This window comes from Caloenas nicobarica, chromosome 11 (assembly GCF_036013445.1).
Source record: "Caloenas nicobarica isolate bCalNic1 chromosome 11, bCalNic1.hap1, whole genome shotgun sequence".
Taxonomy (NCBI): domain Eukaryota; kingdom Metazoa; phylum Chordata; class Aves; order Columbiformes; family Columbidae; genus Caloenas; species Caloenas nicobarica.
Genome location: NC_088255.1, coordinates 7,326,205 through 7,348,590, shown reverse-complemented (window position 1 = coordinate 7,348,590; position 22,386 = coordinate 7,326,205). Strand labels below are relative to the sequence as shown.

At 40.7% G+C, this 22,386-nt stretch overlaps 1 protein-coding gene across 3 annotated transcripts in view; it reads right to left on the bottom strand.

Annotated features, from left to right (window-relative positions):
- Positions 1 to 12,683: 12,683 nt before the first annotated feature.
- MAPKAPK3 (MAPK activated protein kinase 3) overlaps positions 12,684 to 22,386 on the bottom strand; it is a 49,992-nt gene continuing 40,289 nt past the window's right edge. For all 3 annotated transcript variants that reach the window (XM_065642822.1, XM_065642823.1, XM_065642824.1), the window contains exons 7-11: positions 21,168 to 21,243; positions 20,866 to 20,990; positions 18,709 to 18,794; positions 16,021 to 16,101; positions 12,684 to 14,521 (exon numbers count right to left, since the gene is read on the bottom strand). In XM_065642822.1, the coding sequence (XP_065498894.1) occupies positions 14,363 to 14,521; positions 16,021 to 16,101; positions 18,709 to 18,794; positions 20,866 to 20,990; positions 21,168 to 21,243 (527 nt within the window). In that variant the 3' untranslated portion in view covers positions 12,684 to 14,362. The remainder of the gene's footprint in view (positions 14,522 to 16,020; positions 16,102 to 18,708; positions 18,795 to 20,865; positions 20,991 to 21,167; positions 21,244 to 22,386) is intronic.

Sequence of the window (22,386 nt, the reverse complement as noted above, 5' to 3'; positions counted from 1 at the left end):
AAGGTTCATCAGCATAGTTTTGAGTTCATTACTAGACATGGCAGAAGTTAAGTAAGTACCTACTGTGAAAGGAATGCAGAGCCTGGGAGAAGGTTTTTTTTTGTTTTAATGTATTGTGTATAGTTACTAGCTAATGAAGAGTAGAAAATTCAACTATTTGCAGAGAAGCTGCAATACAAAGAGTTCAAGAACAGTGATGACCTTGGAAAAACTGTGTTGGCCAGTCTATTTTAACGCTAAGCAATGATGATTTTACCTTTTGCCATCTCCATGCAGAAGTCACTGAACTTCCAAGGGAAGGCAAACTGCTGCAAATATCACTGTTGTGATCCCACTACGCTTCTTCCCTTTTATTTTATTTATTTTGTGAACCTGGACCTAAACATGCACCTTGGTAAAATCCACAGGGACAGCAAAGTGAAGACAGTCTGCCTTGCTAAGCTTGCAAACAGAATAATTTCTTCAGCTACCAGTCCAGACCACTCTCTGCTAGTATTTCCTCTAACTTAAAAACAAAACAACCAGCCAACAAAAAAAGCCCTCATAGTAATTGATTTCTCATGCAAAAAGCTGGCTTATGATTATTGGAAAACTCTGATGAACTAGTAAGTCAAATGCATTTGCAAATAAAAAAAATATAGACGACCAACTTAGGCCCCTGCCATTGTCTTTGTGGCAACAGTAAACCACACTATTAAACTGCAATTACTAGACACCAACATTCACTTGGCTCCAATATTAATATATATTTTTTCATAGTGAAGGCATAACTTCAATCAAATGAAAGGAAGAAATGATCTGAATTAGTACTCTAAGTTCACTAATCTGTACCACATCATCCCAAGAGGGACAAATCCACCTATTTCTGTTTCTACTTACTCTAATTCTCTGGGTAGACCAAGATGATATTTCAGACAGTTACTACTAAAGAACCTTATTCCTTCAGCAACAACCTTATTTCTTCAGCTGTGCTGTTGTTCCACCATTACAGTTAGCATTTCTGAGTCAGTTTGGTCAGAAAGACCAGCTGTGAGAAGAGAAGCTGGCATTCACACCAGCCTTGGCAGCCTAACCACAGATCATCAGCTCAGGTGTGTTCCATCTGAGATGATCCCATTTGCACATCTGTAGGATCATGGTCTTTGGATCCCTCAAGTTTCTTTCCTTCCTGTTTCTTCGTATCCATTCCAAATTATTCCAAATTTTTCCTTTCGATCATCTAAGAAAGCCAACCATTTTGATCAGCTCTGCAAACCTTCTGTACATGTTCACCCCTTCCCAGCCTTCCAGCCTCCAGGGAACAGCAAAACAGCGCGGTGGGCAAAATTCTTCAGTACTGCCCCAAGAAGAGAATAAGTACAGACAGGACCTGAAAAGCCTTAATGTAGCAATGGGCTCCTCAGCTCTGTGCAGGGACTGCAAAGTAAACATGGAATCAGAGAGCGTTTCCCTTCCATGTCAGAACAGTAAGCAACAGCAGATGCTTCTCTTTGCAAAAGCAGTGAATGAATTTCCGTTTCTGATGGTCGTTGGGGTTGTCAGCCACACTCTTGCGCCCTAGAGAAGTAGGCGACACTACTTTGTTGTACAGAGAAATGGGAGGATTGACCTTAGACTGTCTGCTTGGATAGAAACCTTAACTGCTCAGTCTGACTTTACTTTATAAACTGTATTTTTTGCCTTTGGTACTGACCTAAATACTGCAATGTTTGGTTTACAAACATGTCAAGGGAAAATTTGTTTTGCCCTTGTCCTACATTTCCGTTTTTCTTCCCAGTTTAGCATCCCTAATATATTTCCTTTACCCACATTACAGGAAATACTTTTTCACATAAGATTTGTAGTCACTTGCTGGAATTCATAGGCTTGACATCCCACTGATTAAGTGGTCAGTATTGAATCAATTTATTGATATTGAATAAACAATTTGCTACTAAAGACATGTAAAATACTACTGCTTTGATTAATGTTTGTAAGGCTATTTTTTAAAATATAAAAATTCAAGCTGACAAGGAAAACTTTTGTTGCTACAGTTTATAATTTATAAAATAGAGAAAAACTCACCTCTTCTGACATTCTTTTTCATTCTACTGCCTTTTGTTCCATCAGACTATTCCCTCTGCACACCTGCTCTCTCTCTCTCTCTCTCCATTTGTCTGATTAATTATCCTCACTTCTTCTCCACAGGCTTTGACAAGTTCCTCTTCCTTCTCCAGCTTCATCTCCATTTTTTGCCTTGTGTGGCTTAAATCTCCACCCTAGATATACTGGCTCCTCTCAAAATGAAACGACACAGAAACTACCAATAAACAGTCTTAAATAAAGTAACAATAAATACCAGAACATCTTGGGTATACACCAATTTTTTAATAATTTATAAAACAAGCAGTTTTCAGAGTAGGAGCTGGCTGAGGGATTTAGGTTTCCATGTGATATGTACTCCCATGGAGAAATAGCCATATTCAAAGAGGACTTTATGACAGCATTATACATTCTATTTCCCTTAGATAACACAATTAGAAATTATTACCAATTCAGAATCTAACGCAAATGCTGAGTAGTATTTTCTATATGTGAAAGTATCACATAAGTGTGTCTCAGTTTATTATTTTCAACATCAGAGCTGCCTGGTAGTATACGCTCCTATTAATTCTTCTCAGGATGTCCACAATTACTCCTCTCACATCCTGCTCGCAGTTTGTTGAACCTTGCCGAAAAACCCTGATGTTAACCTAAAACATACCTACGCTTCATCACTCACATAACTTTTAATATTGAAACTTCATACATTTTTATCAGTAAACAATTCAAAAGCAGATATATGATCTTCACAAAGATGGGTTTGATTGTTCCTTGGGAGGTTACAGCAGAGAGGACCGAGACGGTGTTGGAAGTGCATCTGTGATATCCAGTTTGTGTTCAGTTTCCTTCTCTGCTCAAAATTCATGTAACCTTTCCAAGTCTTACAGTATCTTTGAAATCAGAGCTGTCTCACATTTCATAAGACTGGTAAAGGTTGGAGCACGACTCTGGGATGGGCAATTTAGAAAAAGCACAGAGTACATTTGGCAGCACACAGAGGCAGAGATACACCAGGTATTACTCACCTGTGCAAGGAACACCGTTCACCCTCTGTCAAACAGGCAGAGAGGGAAGGAAAATACTTAAAATAATTTTGCACAGAAACAAGTACAAGCAATTGCTTAGTCTTACATTCTCACCAGCAATCCTTTTCTTTCACACATATTTAAACCAACCCGCACTTATTAGATGACCATTTGATTCTTTTGCCCTGGGGGTTTTGTCTATCTCTACAACGGATCCATCTCTACATTTAACAGGGACTCAAATCACATATGTAGGCATGGCAAGATGTGGGTGTCCTAACAGAAAGATTTGGTCTCACATGTCCCACCTCCAGCTATTTTTTTTTCTCTTAGCCTGTTATTACTGTCTATGAGTCATTTCATTAATCCAGAGAGAAGGCTAGAAAACAAGTGAATAAATACTCTGCTTCACAACCTTCTGTCTGCACTGTTTGCTTCTCTGCTAATGAATGAACAGCTAGAAAACAGAATTATCCTAATTGGGGACATTCAAAGAGACATTATCTCCTCTTTGTCAATAGCTGCTGCCTGGGTCTGCCAGTGATTACACTAGATGGTCAGAGGATGATCTCTGAACGTTCACTCCCAACCACAGTCTAAATGTGACAGAAAGTCCAGGAAAACAGTGGAAAGGAACACACAGGCAAGCCAAAAATAAGAGTACAGGAGTCTCTTACATGACCACACCGCTCTCATTAAAAAATTATTTTAAAAAAATTGTAAGAAACACGGAACAGTCGTGACGCCAGACACAGGGCCCTGTCTCCAGCAGCACAAGGTCAGATCTCTTGCAGACACTGTGCTGGCACTCAGCACACGTGCCGAATTCTGCAGTTCTGTGCGCATGGACAGGGCTCTTCATTTGTCACAAACATGGCAGGCAGCTGTCCGAAATGTCCTGCTCCCCCCTTCGGAGCTGTCAGAGTGATTCTGTCTCCAGTGGCATGAATAAAGATAGAAGATGAGGGACTAAATGAGAAACAAATTACTGTAGACTCGGTTTTGCCTCCAATGCAGGAATTACAGGAATTCAAGGTCTCACTTCTGCCATCACAGAAGCCTGGGATTTACTCTCCCTTGCAGTCCTACAGCTGCAGAGACAGACAGATGAACTAATGCTCAGTGCAGCCCACACTTCATTCCAGCTCCTTTCACATTCACAGAATCAACTTTTTCTTGCATCCCTTGAAAGCATATACAGAGTTAAACCTTAGGAATATAATTTTGAACACCATAACGTATTTAATAAGTCTCTTTCAGCTTTCAAGGATAGGAATGTTGCACAGTTTCTTCATAAAACAAGTATTTAATGCCCACAGAAAGCATTTAAATAACATCGATTACTATTAATTATTTTCAAAATATGGAATGACACTATGTCTGCTTGTGCACTTTACATACTCTTTCTCCTTTGTTGCTACATATGCTCAGATTTTGGAATTTAGTCTAACAGTTATATTTCTGCTCTTCAGTGCACAGTTGAACACACTCTGATCTGCTTTCAAAGAGAATCTATTAATTTCTATATCAAGGACGGTTGGTATTCAACCCCTGAGCTAAACACACAGTCCAACAGAACATGAAATTCAGTATTCGGCCATTTCCTGATAATTTTTCTTGCTCCCATTGTATAAGAGGAGAGCAGCTTGTACACGTCTCCATCATGTGCATGGTGTATTTCCACTTTTGTGACTACTGGTTGCATATGAAGTTTTGTCCCTGCCAATCATCACACAGACAGACGTGTCTGCCTAAAATATGTTCAAACACTGTTGCAGAAATTGCTGTCTACTCCCCTGTGTCCTTCTAGATGAGAATATGTTGTCTATGCTGTCTGGGCTGGACAGAAAGACCGGACATCACTGACCTACAGCATTGCCACAACATACTGACTTGTATAATCTGGACTTCTCAGGACTTAACAAAGACAGGCAGACAGCCTGGTCTGAGCCCTGACAACAAACATGCTGACATCTTTGTGGCCAGCAGCATTTCAGATCAAGAGTTACTAATTTACCCGGCTCCTTGATGTCTTGTGACACACAAATCAATTCAAAGATAGCATTCAGCAAATAAAATAGCCTTGCCCTAACTCTCTGTAAGGCTATTTCAACAGAACACGGTTTTCTTCTTATAATCCATCTTTTTCAGGAAATCAGAAAAAAAAAGTATAACTTAACAGTGGCCAGTCAAGTGCTAAGCAGCACCGCACGGCAGTCAGTCTGTGCTCCCCTCGACCACAGCAGTGGGAGGGCTGCCGGGAACCCTGCTGCCAGGAACCCTGCCTGGAGGACCGTGTTCTTGCGTCCAGATGCCATGAGCCTGAGAGTTCCGGCCCGCAGCACACACTGCTCACTCTTGCTCACCATTGCTATTACAGGACGAGTTCTCATTCCGTGCTAGTACCTTCTCTCCTCCAACATACACCTACCGGGACTGGGCTCTTTCTCAGAGACAGGACACGATATGACAGGCAGCTTCCCACAAAACTAAAGTTTCCTATAGAGCTGAGGTATAGATATTGAACAATACGTACAGACAGACAAGCAAGTCCACATCCTTTCAGCTGACCTGCCATGCCTCCTCTGCACCTGTGGAATAACAGGCAATTCCAGCAAGGGCTCTTCCCCACTGCTGTTCTCCTCTTCCCTGGCCTAAGCAATGGCCAGTGGCAGGTGACAGAGACATCAAACCACACAACGTTCACTGGCAGTGAGAATCTGACTTTAATGATGCTCTGGGAACCAAAAAAAGTGAACCTGATAACAAAAGGTCAGGCTGAATTTTTGAGGCTTTGCACGAGAGCATATATCTCTACACATGCAAATATATATTTGATTGTACTTCCGAACTGAAAGCATTTGGGCCATAACACTTGAAATACTTTCATGTGTACTTGAGAATACATAACTTGAAAGACGTAAGCACACAAAATCACTCTTGACATGGAAATCTTCATCATACAAACAGAAGACTAGCACCTTTTTTTTTAAAATCATTTTGGCAGAATGGTATTTCTGATTAATAGAAATTTGAATTAAATTTCTCCTTTCATGTATGTAGTACTTAACTCTAATCAAGCAAGCTCAAGGTTTTCAGTTGCCTGGATAGTACTAATTAGATTCTTTCACATTATTACTTCAACATATGCAATCATACACAGTACACAAATATCAATTTTCTTTTTAACAAATATGAACTTTCTTTTCAAATTTTAACTGGAAGTAATTTTCTGAGGTTGGGAACAAAATATACTGTGAAGGGAAACAGGCATCTCAGTAATCCTCCAAAGAAAAGTTTCAGGCTTAAAATAAAGGCTTTAAAATTCATTTGATTAGTACAGAACACCACTACCATTTGGGTTTTGTAAAGAAATGAAGTCACTCTTTATATTAGACTGTAGTTATGGAAAAAAGGTTTGATGCATGTGTGTACATGCATGTGCGCAAATGACTGTAGATATCCTATGAAAGCAAACAACATTAACAAGCTAAAATGATCACTTATTACTGAGCTCCTGTTATCCAGGCATATATTGTTGTACCTTGAGATGACAGAAGCTCCAAGTGATGGTACCAGATGCATTATGACACAGTCATGTACCTTTGGAGCTAATGATTGCTTACTAGGTAGTTGTTCCAGGATCCTCGAGGAACAGCTTAAAAACTGACTTTGTGCAGAAATGACAAATTAATCAAGAAAACATTTGGTATCTCTACTGAGCGGCAGCCAAGGTTTGAGCTGGATGCAGAGAATCTATTACGAAACAAGGAGGCAGACCTAGCTGAGTCACTTTCAATCAAGAAATTCAATTCCTTCCTACTTCTCGGATTTAAAATATCCTACAGCAAAAAGCTTCTATAGAATTTTTTAATGCTTACGAAAGAAACTGAAATATTGCAGTGAAGTCTCTCTAAAAGAAATACTCCTGACTTGCAAGCAGTATAAAATATATCGAACTAACAAAATTAGGAAGAAAAATCAAAGTATTTAAAAGATAACTAGACCACCTCATTTTACTCTTTGTAGGTAAATGAAGTATTCCACACAAAGACTTAAAAGCCAGGACGAGGAAATAAAAGTATTTCTGCTCTAAGTGGCAACTTCTCAGTGAGACAATGTACAACCAACACCAAGAGATTTTGGAATAACAGTTCTATGATCCAGGACACTACCACAGTGCTTTATAGAGCTGACTGAAAAAAGCTTAAATTGCATGGGAAAAGGATTTTAAAGGAACAGAATTTCCTAAGAAATGTAGACATGTTTATTCTGTATAAAGCAGAGAAAAAGAAGAGGTTAAAACATACTGTGCAGCAGTTGAAAGGGCCAACGGCTCTACTCACACCCCTCCGTTCCCCTCAGCACCCAGGTATGAGAAACGCTGATGGAGGAAAACACTGCAGCTCTGGGAGAAGTCTCAGTGAGCCGGGCACAGCGGAGCTGCTCGCCACACCAGGATGGGGCTTCTGTGACCCCGAGGGATGCCCAGCGTCCTTTTGAGTTACCTCTAAAGGAGGCACCCATAAACACTGGAGAATACACCCACAGCCCACTCTCAAACAGGAAGAAAAAGCATTACGTTCTAGTTGGGTTCATTTCTTTGCAGAGATCTTGTATTACCCTCAGAGACATATTTGTCCTACTATCACCCATTGCTTGGAACTTTCCTCCTTACCATTTTACATACAATGTATTTTCATGTTTCCTGCCATTCCTTGAAAATCTTCCAATACTTTACACTCCAAGAAGTTCAGAAAGAAAAGATGACGTGGTACAACTGTAATTGAGCCAAAAAAGAAAAAAAACATTGCATCATGGAATCTTAGCCTCAAGACAACTAGTTAGATTTTTACTCAAGACAGAAGTCAAATACGCGGTGACGAAGTTCAAAATAGAAATGCAAAATGTCTGAAAGCAAAAAAGAAACCTTGACAAGGTTTCTGCAAGCAGAAAGGGAGCTCACTCGGGCAGTTTTGGGAGCGTAGAACTTAATCTGCAAAGTGTATTTGTTCGGTTATAAGTTGCTCTAAAAAAAGGGACATTTATTTGGTATACTAGCAGCATTTACTCGAAAGTCTCATTTATAAACATCAAGTTGAGCCTTGGTTTAGACTACCTCAGAAAAAAATTGAGTCTGTATTGTATATCTATCTTCAGGGAAACATAATTTCACATTTCTGAATTCAGGAACTGCTCTGGGTTGGAGCAGCAGCTAATATCCTGACCAGAATTTCCTTGATCGTTACTCAAATGGTAGCATTCTTATTTTAAAAAACCTTAGTCCTCCTCCCCCACCAGTATTTCTCTTCTAACACATTCCATTCTAATCTTAGTCTTTTGAGAAGTTTCTTTTCCAGATCAACCCACTCTTTTTCACATTTAAATAATTTTCTTTTTTTTTAAAGAGCTCAGCTTTAGCAGGTGTTTCAGTAGCTAAGCAATAAGAAATCTCTTGAGAACATCTTTCATGTTTCCCAAATGGATTAGCCTGGAAATTTTGGGAGAACAACATTAGGCAATATAACGTTGCCATTTGATTTCAAAGCTGGAATAAATCTCCTAAGACAAAAAAGACAAAAATACACACCCCCTAAAAGGAAGCACTTATGCTCACTGTTAACAAATGAAGAAGGTGCAATAAGAAACAGTTGTTACACTCGCAACACGAGTAATTAACTTGAATGCAGTAAAATTCAACAGAAATAAATTTGGAAGCTTAACATGGAAGAAAATGATGCAGCTCCTCCTTTTTTGAATTATTCAGCTTCAGTGCAGCCCCAGGACCAAGAGTCCTAAATGGCTTCCAACCATGGACCAAATAAGTGCATTTTGGTGGCTAACAATGGAAAAAACCCAACATGCTGTCAAAGCAGCAGAGACCCTACTGGTAATTTGGTCCTGCAGCCCCACACAGCTAAAACATGTTTATTATCAGATCTGGAAGCCGAGCTGAAGTGAGGGCAAGATACCTGTATTTTATCTTCGAGTACCACCCCTCCTCAGAGAAAAAAAAACAGCCTGGCCCTTCATGTCACCTCTCCAGCTATTAGAAAGCAGCATTTTTTCCTCTTTTGGCTCCTGGAAGCTAAGAAGACTTCGGTGCACTTGAGCAATTGCTTCTGTTTGCAGTCTCAAACAGTATGAGGAAACCCACTGACGATGATGCTTTGGGCCTTTATGCAGCCAGAGCAGACCTATGAGATCCTGGCACCTGATAGATTCATGAGGCAGGAGATTTTGAAATAAAGTTAATGCTCCAGGTATCATTCACAGATTTACCAATACAGGTGTTCAGCTACAGTCACAGGGTTATCTTTCACATTTCCCTAGAGGGCAGGAACATCTTCCTCCTCTAGTTGTAAAAAAGACTAAAGAAAAGCTGAATCTATCCTTCTGTGTCTGTACAGAGGTAGCAGTAAAAAAAAAAATAAGTTGGAGTAGAATATAACAGCAGACATTTCTTATCTTATTCTTCAACATGACATATCATCCCCCATTTCTACTTCCTTTGCCCCGTTAAAGTCTTCTAACCACACAGACTAAAAAAATCAACCTATTTTAAAGATGTACGTAAAAAGCATGTTCTTACCCAGTGCAAAGATTTCAGGAAAACATTTTTTCAGCAAATATTATTACCTAGGATTATTCGAACCTCAGTTTTCCGGATGTGAGATGCATTTAAGTATGTACCTGAAGTAAACTTGCTTCTTAGCCTACATGAATTTTTAACTTTTTCTTCTTTGAGGTTTAGAGTACGTGTTCTCTGTCTTCCAAGTTCCCTTCCTTGTCTTCATCCTGTTTAGGCTCTCTAAAAGAGAATTAACTATGTTCATTCTCAACTACGTCAGCTCCACTACTGAGAACAGCCAGGTGAGGAGGGGATATACTGGAACCTAGGAAAAAGGGAATTCTGGTATTTCCACAAAAACCCCTCCAAAACACATACTCTTGGAAGAAGTTCTCCCACTTATAAATCCACTCCCTGCTTGCCGTCATTCCCTTTGTCCCTGTGGTTTGTTGGTGTGAAAGGGCACTGACCGTTGAATGAGCTGGTGTGCATGGGTGCCCTCAAGGACAAGTTTTCGTCCCATTAAGTACAGCTGAGCTGGCTCCCCATGGCTGACTTCATCCTTAGACTAAGCATGCAAATATATCAAAGCAGCTGGACATAGATTAACATCTCTTTCCTACCTTTAAACACAGGTTTAAAACAGTACATGTACTTATGATTAGGTGCAAGTAGTTAAAAGCTTCAGTTCTCTCCTCCTGACTAAACCTTCCTTTTCTCAAAAGCGCCTTTGTCTGAACATGGGCAAAATAACATCTGAATTGAAAAGAGGACGGGAAATTAGATCAAACTGAGTATGTAGCATTCTCATTATCCCTCACGTCAGACAAGTCAGAAGCAGTTACATAATTGGGCCTCTAGACCCTAGGCAGTGAAGTGTTAAGAGAGAAAATCCCAGGACTGCATGCTGGGTTTTGACAAATAGAAAAACATAGAAGTGGGCCAAGAGCTTACCATTAATGTTAGTTTTTAATTGTACCATGTCAAAAATAGGTTCATCATATGGCACATGTTGTCAAAGAGGTATGGACGTGTGTAGTGTGAGGAACGGAAAAGTGAGGGAGGAAATTTTACCTGTGCTTGTGTACACACTTGTGTGTGAATCAGAGAAAGTGCACTTGCCAGTGAACAAGAACATGTGCGTACGAGAGGAGTGAAGTGCAGAGAAATACAAGGGGAGGCAGCGGCCCATAAGCAATTGCTATGAAAAGGAATGGGGGTGGGGAATTGTGCACAGCCCTTTTTTAGCTTCTGCTGTAAAAAATAAATAGACCTTTTAATCTGTGTTCTCCTTGAAGCCTTCTCTATTGACCATTCATTTCTTCTTTCCCTTCCCAGCTCTTTACCTCCTCTATATGGCTGATGAATATGCAAATGCATAATCAGTTCTATAATAGCCTACCCTTTCTAAAAACAGGCTATAAATTTGGGTCCTAAGAAGCAGGTTCTAAAGAGACTATTATACTATATTGCTGGGGGAAGTGGCAAGACCAAATACCACCACTAGCACACCAGAGTTCTTTATAATGCGTGTGAATGCAGCTAGAAAGCAGGCCCTTCTTAGAGCTGGCAGCCAGAAAGGACGAAGATATTCTGCAAAACGTACACACGAATCTCTGTCAGAGGCTCCTGCAGGGCACAGCCAGCAACAGGCCGTGCTCCCTGCGGGCTTTGGCAAGAACGCTGAAGTGACACAGCCCCTGGGACGCCGCAGGTTTCGGATGGAATGACCGCAGCCCCGGGGAGAGCTCAGTGTCCCTGATGCAGCCCAGCGGCTGCGGGCGCGGTGCGGCCAGCAGGGGGCGCCGCGGCCAGAGAGCGTCTCTAGAAGTGATGTATGTGTCCCTATAGGCACCCGGGCACTGCTGGGGAAAGGCTGCACCCCGGAGAGGGGTGACAACAAGCACAGCCCCCAAAGCTGGTCCCCGGCAGATTCTGAGAGCTCTGGCTGACTCCGACGCGGTTCAAAGCAGATGAGGGCTCTCAGGACGGCGCTGCGAGGGTCCGCGCACACGGCGGCTGCTTCCCAGCTCCCAAGGAGCTGCCTCCTGTAAAATAAGCACCAACGCTTCCACACAATACTTGCATACACCTCCATGTCTGCCAGTTTGAGCCCCTCCTTGGGTTCCTACCAGGCTTTACGGTTCTCCTGGATATCGTCACTGTGGGCTAGATCACAACAACTGTTAGTTCAAATGTAACAAGATGGTGGTGTCCTACTACACAGGGTCTGAAAGCTGGAGGTGCTGTGGCCAAGTGCATCAGTTCATCACTCCAGCGTGGTAAAGCCTGGAACCCCACAGGAAGGAATCAAGTCCAGATGTGCTTTACAGTTCCCCATGGAAAACTGCTCAGAACAGGTACATGTCTCCCAGCTCCAGACTGAACTGACAAGCAAGATGGCACCAGCTGCAAACTGCGAGCTCCGGCTCAAACTTCGGGCAAGACGGAAGCAAAACGTGAGCTGCAATAGTTTCAATACCACTCCGGCCAAGGCAGCCAGGACATCACCACACTGTACACAGGTGGGAGCATGTATAATGTCACCATGATGGGACACAGAGATGGGAAGGTAGGAGTGACGTACACAGCACCCTCAAAAAAATTTGAATAAAGGGACAAAAACTTGGATTTAGCTCTAATCCTAACTGTTGCACCCTGAACATGTCACAGCTCTTCATTAGCTGTATTATCATTTACAGGTAGTGAATAATATTTTTGTAATTCATAGGCATGATAAGATCAAATAAATATATACAGGACACGCTATAATCCTAGAGATACCTAGATAAACATGAAATAATTTAAAAATACATCTTTGAAGAAATTGATATTTAAAAACAAACCCTTGGAATCTTAGAAAATGCTCTAAGTTGCGTAGCCTTTGAATGTGGACACCACTGAACGTCTTCCTTCTCTCTTTTCCCATCATCTTCAACACAGAAGTACCTCGCAAAGCAACACAAACTCTGCAACACCTCAACAAAACCAGGGATGACCAGAGGAATGTTATAACATTGATTTATTAAAATCAGTTTAGAAAACCCTAGGACCAGTTCAAAGAAGAACAGAGGTCTCATCCAATACTATGGAGAAGGGGAACAGGGCTCCCCAGACAAGGCCCAAAACCTCGAGCTGATCTTTGCTAGAGATAATAAGACCTGTGTAGCAGTCAGATTTGAGGATTCAGGTCCTCTCTGGAGACTTGGGGTTTTTTTTTTGTCTTTTAACATTCTTCTGAGCCTGTTAACACACCAGCAATCTGTGTGCCTACCACAAAATCATTTTTGCCTGCATCACTGGAAGTACATGATTTTCATCCTAGACTCTGATAATACTTTCTCAAATATTTGCTTCACCTCAACTAATCAAAACCAAAATAGAACAAAACCAAACACAAACTCCAAAATACAGTGAGAGGAAATATTTTGATTGCAAAGGAAAACAAATTAGCAAACCAAGGCTAGGATCCCACTAAACAAAAATTCAAACAGGAAAAAAAACACCAATGGTTGGATATACTTATAGGTAATCTCCCTTAGGGGGTGAAAATCTTTGGATCCAGAAACACTGACAGAACACTGCAAATAAAACAGCATCTTCTCCCTCCCTGACCCCAGGAAACAATCCAAGCCCAGCACCCCAACATTTGCTGTGATCAGCACATCTCAGGCACAGGATCTGGAGATAGTTACCAGAAGGGATGCTGGCAGACACCGGGGTCCATTGCGAGAACACGTGCTTGCCACTTCTTCCCGAACTTCAGAAGTCTCTCTTCTAGAGCAGTCTCTCATACACAACTGCATGCCCAGTTGCACGCCCCAGAGGTTGTGGATCCAAGAGGAACAGCGATATTCTCTGCAGGATACTTTCAACTAACTAAATCCTTATTAAAACTCTTCACGTAAAGCACCGTTTAAACTAAAAACATTACAAGAGAGGGATGTGACAGTGGCATAGACACAATATAATGGTTACAGTTTAGAAAACTTACATGTTATCAATAAGAATTCAGAACAAACCCAAATCTTCACATAGGACTACATGAAGGCTTTATGAAAATGGAAATGTATGACTGATAACAGGAATAACTGTTTACTCTTCAGGTGATACTCTGTAACTATAGGAGGTAAGTTTGGAAATAATTGACTATTCTTACCAGTTCTAACACGAAACGCTGTCCAGACGCATTCAAAATAGACCTGCACTTATGCTACTTGTATAAAGAGCAGTGACATTTTTCTCCTTTCTCAGTACTCATGTTTGAACTAATAAAACACTCCTAGCAGAACACCTGGCATTTTTTCTACTCCCAAGTTAAAAGGGTATAGAAGTTACTCTTGTAGATGGCTGTAAAAGCCTCAACGCATTAGTATGCTGAGACTGCCACCTGTTCCCTCCCTTCCTCTGATACAGCTAAAGCCAAAACAAAAACCCGTGACATTTCTACTATTACTGTATTTTCCCTAGCAATACGCAACAGAATCATGCCATATACATTAGCCTTTAAAAACAAAGCCCTGATTCAAGTTATAAAAATGTAATCTTTCACACTGCTCCCTCTTTGCAGCATAGCTTCTTCATGGTCTCATTGCCTTTGTGGTAGGGATAGGGTTGATCATACTGATTTTAAATTGTTCGTTTTAACTTTTACCCTCTACCCACAGGTCCTTGGCTTCTCTTCTCATTGGTTATTGCACCCTGGGGCGGCAGAAGAGGTGCCTGTCTGCTTCTGCTTCTTGCGGCGTTTGTTCAGGAGGCGGTTGCTGGATGTTTTCAAGTCTTTAATTTTCACCTGATCATAGTCCACCCTCATGGTAGCCAAAGCGCTGGTCATCTCCTCCTGAAACCAAGGAAGCAGTTTACTGAAAACTCTGAGGCAGAGAACACACGGTCACCGTGCTCTCCAGCCTGGAGATGAACGTACAGAAAGGAACCCTCTGCTACACTGCGTCCAGAAATAGCCGAGCCCTTTCTGCTGCGCTGGACTATGACTAAAGGCATCGTTCTACTCACAGACTCATTCAGGAGGAACTATTCACACAGTGTTTCCAACGTGGGCAGGCAGGACCACACTCCACTGGCCTAAATTCTACCACGTTCCTAGGCCCAGCATGTCTTACCGGCTGGCCCCAGGTTTTCAACAGCTTCCTCGCCTGGGCTTATGACACCCGGCTGAGCACACTGCCTTCCTTGCTCCAGGACCAGCTACGACAGCAGGAACTAGCATAGAGTCCACACAAAGTTGGTTTAAAAATATGTGCTTCAAATTCACATGCTTCCTTAGTAATCTTTATATTCAGGCAAATTTTGAACTTTTTAATAATGCTGCGAGCAAAAAATCTGCTTAAATAAATGAATGTCTATGCATTTAGTTCAGGAAATGAAAAATTATTAAATATTATGGGAATGCCGGTGGCCCAAGGGAATACCTCTGGGACCTATACAAAGCACAAGCACAAGAAGTTCTCAGAAACATGGAAATGAAGAATGCCAAGTGAAACTATCTGATCTCTCTGACTCAGGAAGCAAATGTTGCCTAGATTCTACGAAATTTTTATCATTAAATAGTTCAACAGCTGAGACTGTACATCAGTAATTTAAATTAAACCAGTAATCAGCAAAATACACTACAGGAATGCTGCAATTATCAAAATGCCAAGCATTGTAAGTGCAAAAAAAAAAATCAGAATTAATTGTAAAAGCATGCCAACCTGATAAAGGCCAGCAGGAAAGAGTTAAGGCTTGCAAACAACTTTTAGTCTGCCCTATAGTTTCCCTTTGTAGGAAGCATTCAACTGTCATCAGTACGAACAGCAGGTGAGGCACCTGGTTAGATTAAGGGAAAGACAGATACATTTTTATCTCCCACTGCCAAATGTCACAACAAGACAAGGCTAAAGTTACTTCATGTTGTTTTACAGTAGAAGAACAGAGTAGAAAGCCAGAATGCAGCTCAACCCTCCCACCCCATCCCCCTACTTTTTAATCAAATTCTTCACTTTACTATAATGAACGTCAAGCTCCCTCAACACTGTCCCTTCTCCTCTGGTTACATGCAGTGGCTCAGCAGGAAGCACCATTAACAACTTTGATCATAAACATCATCTTTGCTGGTATCTGGCACAGCTGTATGGCTTTCAGATGATGCTCAAATAACATTCTTCTTTCTTAAACACATACACTACTGTTCTAACCAGGACTGTTTATGCTTCCCTTGTTTAACATGCTTGTATTCAAAATAGCCATAATTTCCAAGGAAATACACATATGCGGAGAAGACAGCCCATTTAATCTCTTATCAGATTTGACTTAAAGAAATCTGAACTATGATCGACTCACTTTAACTTCATCCCAGTGGTCTTTATCCTCTTGCAGGACTCGAGCAGTATGAAGAGGAGTCGGTGGCACTGACATTGACCTCTGAGAAAGGCAAAAATACCAAGAGAAATGTTCTGCAAAATCACATTCGGGGCGTGACTGCTTGCTCTTGTATGTGTATGGAGGGCACAAAACTTTATCTAATGTCCTTTGGTGGTCCTCATTATTTGTGCTTCCAGGCACTCCACAAGCTAATTCATGTGTGAGCTAGAAAAGGGCTATAGTCCTCCCATGACAGCATCTTTAAATAATAAAATCAGTGCTGAGTTTCTTTCGCCCTGTTCCCTTCCACTGCAACCAACAATCCCACGCTGGATAAATTTGTATGTACATTTTAGATTTGAACTGTCATTTCTCTGTTCATTAGTCAATGTTTTATAGTGGTTAATTTGACTTTTATCTTCTAGGATTTGATGTAGGAGAAATTTTCTTGTAAATAACCATTAACTGAGATTACTGTTTATCAGATTGTTCAGAAGACAGTGCATTGCTTGCGAGTCTCTTCTATATAAAACATGAAAGATCAGTAGGTATTTTAAATCGGAATAAGGTACAACTTCTAAAGCACAAAGCACAGTTCCTTTGCTAAATTCAGCAAGAATCATGATATTTCTTGCCAATTCATAGCCCAAACTATACTTTCATTTGGATATTCTATCCTCCTTAGGCTTGCTATCCAAACTTGCTGTCTGCTGTGGCATCTGACACCAGACACAGCTGCATGGCAACAAAGTCTAAGGAGATCCCTGTGTATGTCATTGTAAAATAAGCATTACAATGGAAGCAGTGCTAATACTCCACCTAGCTAACAGCACCACCGCAGTGGTTACAGAAGCAGAAATCATGACTCCTGCATCCTCTGGAAAAGAACATACACTGGCCAGGGTATAGTTTTACCAAGTACAGCTGGGAGGAGAGAAATGGAAAACCAGCAGACTGGTTTTAGTGTAGACGTTGAAGGCGCCCTCCTATCTGCTGTGAGCTACTTCCTGTTAAATACATCTTATCTTCAAGCTAACTAGAGGATTATGTGCTCCACCTAATCTGATAATTTTTGCATAGTCCACAATAATACATTTGCCATCCATCTAACAAAGAAAAAAAAAAAAAAGAAAAAAAACCCAGAGAGACAAACCCTCTCCTCTGCTGCTTGTGAGAGGCATCTCCCCAGACACATTCCCACTCAAGGATTTACGAAAAGAAAAGGAAAAACACAGACATTCACTATGTTGGTCTTTCCCTCTCCCTCATGGGAACAATAGGTTCAGCAGAAAAAAACGCCAATCTGCAGCTCCTAGAGCATTCTTCCAGGAACGGTATTCTCGCACGGCTCTTTGCTGCAGCAGAGTCTATAGATCTTGTCTCTAATCTCCTCCTTATTAATTGGTTATATGCACATTTAAAGTACCATGTGTTGCTGTAGGTGGCAGCTTCCTTAGCTATTAGGCACTCACTCTGTGGAATTCATCACCTGCTGACTCCTGGAACACCTCCTTCTTGGGTCTTCACACACTTAAAGCTGGAGGTATTTATTCTGAGCAGCGACTACATTTTTATTTGGTTAAAAAAAGACTTAAAGACATTGTCTAGGTTCTGTTCCAGTTCTACAGATTCTTTGTAACCTTAATTTCTCAGCTTTCACAACTCTAAATGAAGACACCTATCTAGTTCATCTGGACATTATACAGCTACATTTCTACACGATTTTAAGGGTTTTCAGACCTTTAAACAGGCATTACAGAAATGCTGACTACTAGTCATGCCTCTGTTTCTGCTCCTTCCTCTGAGGATCAACATAAACAGAGAAAACACTATGGGAGAAAAGGGCCTTCTACAGTACAAATGGTTCTGTTCCTGGCTGATGATTTTTCGGGCAGCGAAAAACAAGACTGGTATTTTAGTCACAAATGTGAGAAGTATACTCAATTATTTTGAGTGACACCTGCAAAGCAGAGATGATATCCTGAAACTCAGCCTGATAACTCCTGGGATTCTTGTCTCTTGTTTGAAATAATTAATATTGTATTATTAGAGGTTTGGTTTTTTTTTTCCTCAAAAATATTTTTTAAGGAAAAGTAAATTCAACCAACTCATAGAATGAAACCTGAACTAGGACCATTAATAGCTCTGTGCACCAGCCTATCTGGGAACATCTCACGGGGCACTAAACCGAGACCCTTGCTCCTCTCTCATGCATTTTCAAACTCTGCATAGGATAAGAATTCCCACTAAGCACAGGGCTGTGTTCACACTGACACAGCTATGCACAATGGTACCTGAGGCCATTAATAATAGATCTCTTTAAATCCTGTACTGATGAAGTAAGTACATACAGTTTATTTTTATATTTTTAAAGAGAGTAACACATGCATATGGTGCAGAGTCAACAGTGACTGCCAGCTCACACAAGATATAGATACATTTGGCTTTTGCTTCCAAGGACACTATTGTGGGTGTCTCTCTTGGTGTGTCCTCTGGTAACACGAAGAAGAATTGTGGTACTACAGGCAGATGACCCACTGCAGAGGGCACAGTAAGTTAATTAAGTTATTAACAGTAATCATCATTCTTCTTTTGCTGTGCTAAGTGGAGCTACATGTAAGTTCTGCATGTAAGAATTAATCTTGTAAAAAGAGATATGAAACTCACATTAATCCAAGGGTGATTCATAAATTGAGAAACTGTCATCCTCTCTGTTGGGTCTGTCTTCAGTAAATGGCGAATCAGCTGTTTGGCTGAAAAACAGGACCAACATGGCATGTTGTAGTTTACTACTGTATTCCCAAATACCTTTGAGAACACAAAGACCTGCTGAATGAAGAAAAGTAATTTTGCAGAGCTCAAAACACCTCTCTGCTGCTGTTACCATGTTAAGAAGCCATGTACAGTGTGGTAGGTTATTATGTTTAAAGAGGCAGAACATGAAAACACCCGAAACAAGAGGTAAGAAGGAAAGACAAAGGACTTGGGATTCCAGCTACACTGTCTACATCCCCAAACCAACTGTTCTGAGAGCAAGAACTTGCAAAAGAGAGAAACAAAGGAACAGAAAGCTGCCAAGCTGCCTGTCTGAAAGATGGTGACAAGCTTGGCATTATGGGCTGAATGAATGCATAAGCTGATGTTTTGAGAAATGACAGAAGACAAAAACTAGCACAGGCTGCAGAAAAAAAAAAAAAAAACAACAAACCAAAAACCAACAAGAAACTTTTCTTTGACAACGGAGAGGCCACTGAAAGGACAACAAAGTCAAAGAAATGGATTGCAAAAACAGACTTTGCAGCAGCTTTCTGTGAACATGGTATCTGCCCAAGCAAGAGTACTAAGTAACGGAGACATGAGTCATGAGATGATGAAAGTCTAAACAAGAGTTTCATTAATGCAGGTAGACAAACAGGAAACACTACATCTAAGGGACGTTATTTAGAAAGACTTACACATAACTTTTTTTTGGGAGAACATAGAAGAATTTTTGAATAAGAGTTCTCTTTTAGAAACTTCAAATGCAAGATGACTAAACGATTGTAAGCAGCTGCCAGAGGTACAAGTTGAGACTTCAGTTTGTTGAGAGAGGCTGCAAAGGAGGTTTACAGAAGAGATTATCTGGAGCCTATATGTACAAGGAATCAAAAGGAGGGGACCACATAAAGAGCCTGTTCAGGTGATTACAGGAAGATGGAAGGGAATTTAAAGGAAGCCTCCATAGATGATGCAATGACAGAATACTTAGATAAAGAAAACCATGACAAGAACAAGGAGGGCAAAAAGAAGCAGTCTGCTGAAGATGCCTGATCAGCCTAAAAGAATACACTTGAACTAGTTCATTTAATAGGTTCCAAGGTAGAGGGCACCTATCTTCCTTCAGGTAAGCATTCAGAAACCCTACAAATTTTCCAAGCGCATGTGCTCTCACCAAGCTCCCCCAACATTTTAATAACTCCTGTAATATGAACAAGACCCAAGGCAGACAACCCATAAGTAAAACATCTTCCTTATTAATGTTCAAGAGCTGCACATGCAGCTATGAGATCCAGTGAGGGGTTAAAATGCCACAGATCACAGTAATATCCAACGATAATTTGTTATTGCTAAACAGCAGACAACAACAGGATACTGGCAACCACAATAAGAAAGGCTAGTTAGAAAAAAATAAAAAAAGATGTGCCCAGAGGCTGCTGACCTTTCTCTCTAATATGATGGGCAGGGGAGACTTCCAGCTTATGAGACTGTCAGAACAAGAGGGAATCAAAACCATCCACTTTCACGACACTGGTTTGAGCCCATTCAGGTCACAGTTGAACAGCAGCAGCTTTTGGTCAATGACTTATACAAAATAAATTGTTGACCTTGATTTAAGTGGTGGCTGGCAAGTTCCCCCATCACAAAAAGCAAGCACGAAAAGTTGCCATCCTTGCTGGCTGTATCACCAAGGAGGGCAAAGACTGAATGAGTTCTTAAGAGAGAGTTTGCCTTTCTTCCAACTCAGCTTGCATTGCCGCTGTCCTGGCAGTCTCCTCTCTCTGGATTAAAGACTTTTATTTCCGGAGGGTTTAATCTTGGCATTCACTAGCACTAGCTGGAATTTGAAAGAAAGTCTTCAGTAGTCATTTACTTTCTGTAATACTTAGGTTGCTGGGTAGTGTCTGAGTTTCCAGTTGTTCTCTGTATCACAGTACAAAAAAATAATTTAAATTCTAAACAAATAAAAGGAAAATAAACCAAGACAGGCTTTCGAAATAGTCTCTTGTAAGCACTCTACCATTGCACACCATGCACACACTCATCAGTAGCAGTGAGCGTTGTTACCTTCCTCTGACACTTCAGCCCACTCTGGATTGGGAAACCCATACTGCCCCATCCGAATTCTTCTCTTCATCCCCGGAGAAATGGCTTGACCAGTGTTTGAGTAGAATGGAGGGAACCCACATAGGCTGTTAAGAGTGAACAAAAGAACTCTTATAACTATGAAAGGCCTTTCATCTCTTAAAAAGTCCCATACAAGCTTACATTCTTCTGCAAGTTACATGATCCTACTGACTAATTATTTCTAAGTGCAGATTTAATAAGATGCGTCCTTTTTCTGTTCAAGCCTCTTTCCAAATACTTACAGAATATATGTGATGACACCCAACGACCACATGTCGCATGATTTGTCATACTTCTCAGGACCAAGGACTTCTGGGGCTGATGAAAATTAAAACCAGAAATTAACAGAGTACCAGCTATTTCCTTTCATCTCCAAGCAGCACACTTCAACAACAAATATCAGAGACATTACAAAAATGCAGCTCACTGCAGGAACTGGGTAATATTTTCTATTGACAAGTTCCTAAACACAACTAATGTGGCTTTAAAAAAGGAAGAATGGAGCTGGCAAAATGCCCTACTGTTCACCTTAATGTCTCTCTGCTCAAGAGTGTACTAAGATCATAAAAAAGAAGGAGGAGCTACAGCTAAATGTGTACAGGGAGACAGTGCACTGAAAGAGGCAGGAGCCTAATGTTGGAGAAATCAGAACAGAAAGGACCTACTTGAGCTGTGATAAAATTTTGATCAGCGCCTGGGTAGAGCGTGTTTAGCTCCAGCAACTACAGAGCAGTGTATTTTCCTTTGGCCTCCAGAGCATTACATTTTTTCACTAAGTAACAAAATTATAGAGAGATACATTTAGAGGAGACATTTTTTTCCCCCCTGGGGCAGGGAGCTTTATTTTTGTAAGGAAAATTATTCTCTAAACATATGAGCAATCATGCTGGCTTATAAAAAGGTGTTGAGAAGGGAAATGTCAGCCTGTTTATATACAAATATAAAGGCATAAAAACACATATGCCTAAATTCCTTAACATTTGATCACTTATCCCAGCTTACAAAAATATAGAAATCATCATCAGAAAAAAAACCCCACTATTGTAACTCTCTGTTAACAATGAATAACAGTATCTTTCAATACAAAAAAACTGTAAAAACTTATATCACAGAAGACAACTAATTCTTCCAAAAAATTAAGCCCTTTTTCCTCCAAAGAAATTCCAAGCACAGACTGCCTCAGTCAGACCATATGGTGAATGACTATTAACCCAAAGACCAAAAGGGATGTACTCTAAAATAAGTGCATAAAGGAGTGTCTACTATGGCATTCATTGCACTGTGCTCTGCCCGTGGACAAAATGCAGGCAAAAATTCAGCTACGATGAAGTCACATTTATGTTTTATTACTAATTCCTCTATTTGCCAGCTTTAAGAAGCTTTGTAGCTGAGGTGACACTACCCTTGTTCTCTTATTGCATTAGCTAAGCTAAGAGAAGTTTTGCAAGGAAACACCCAAAT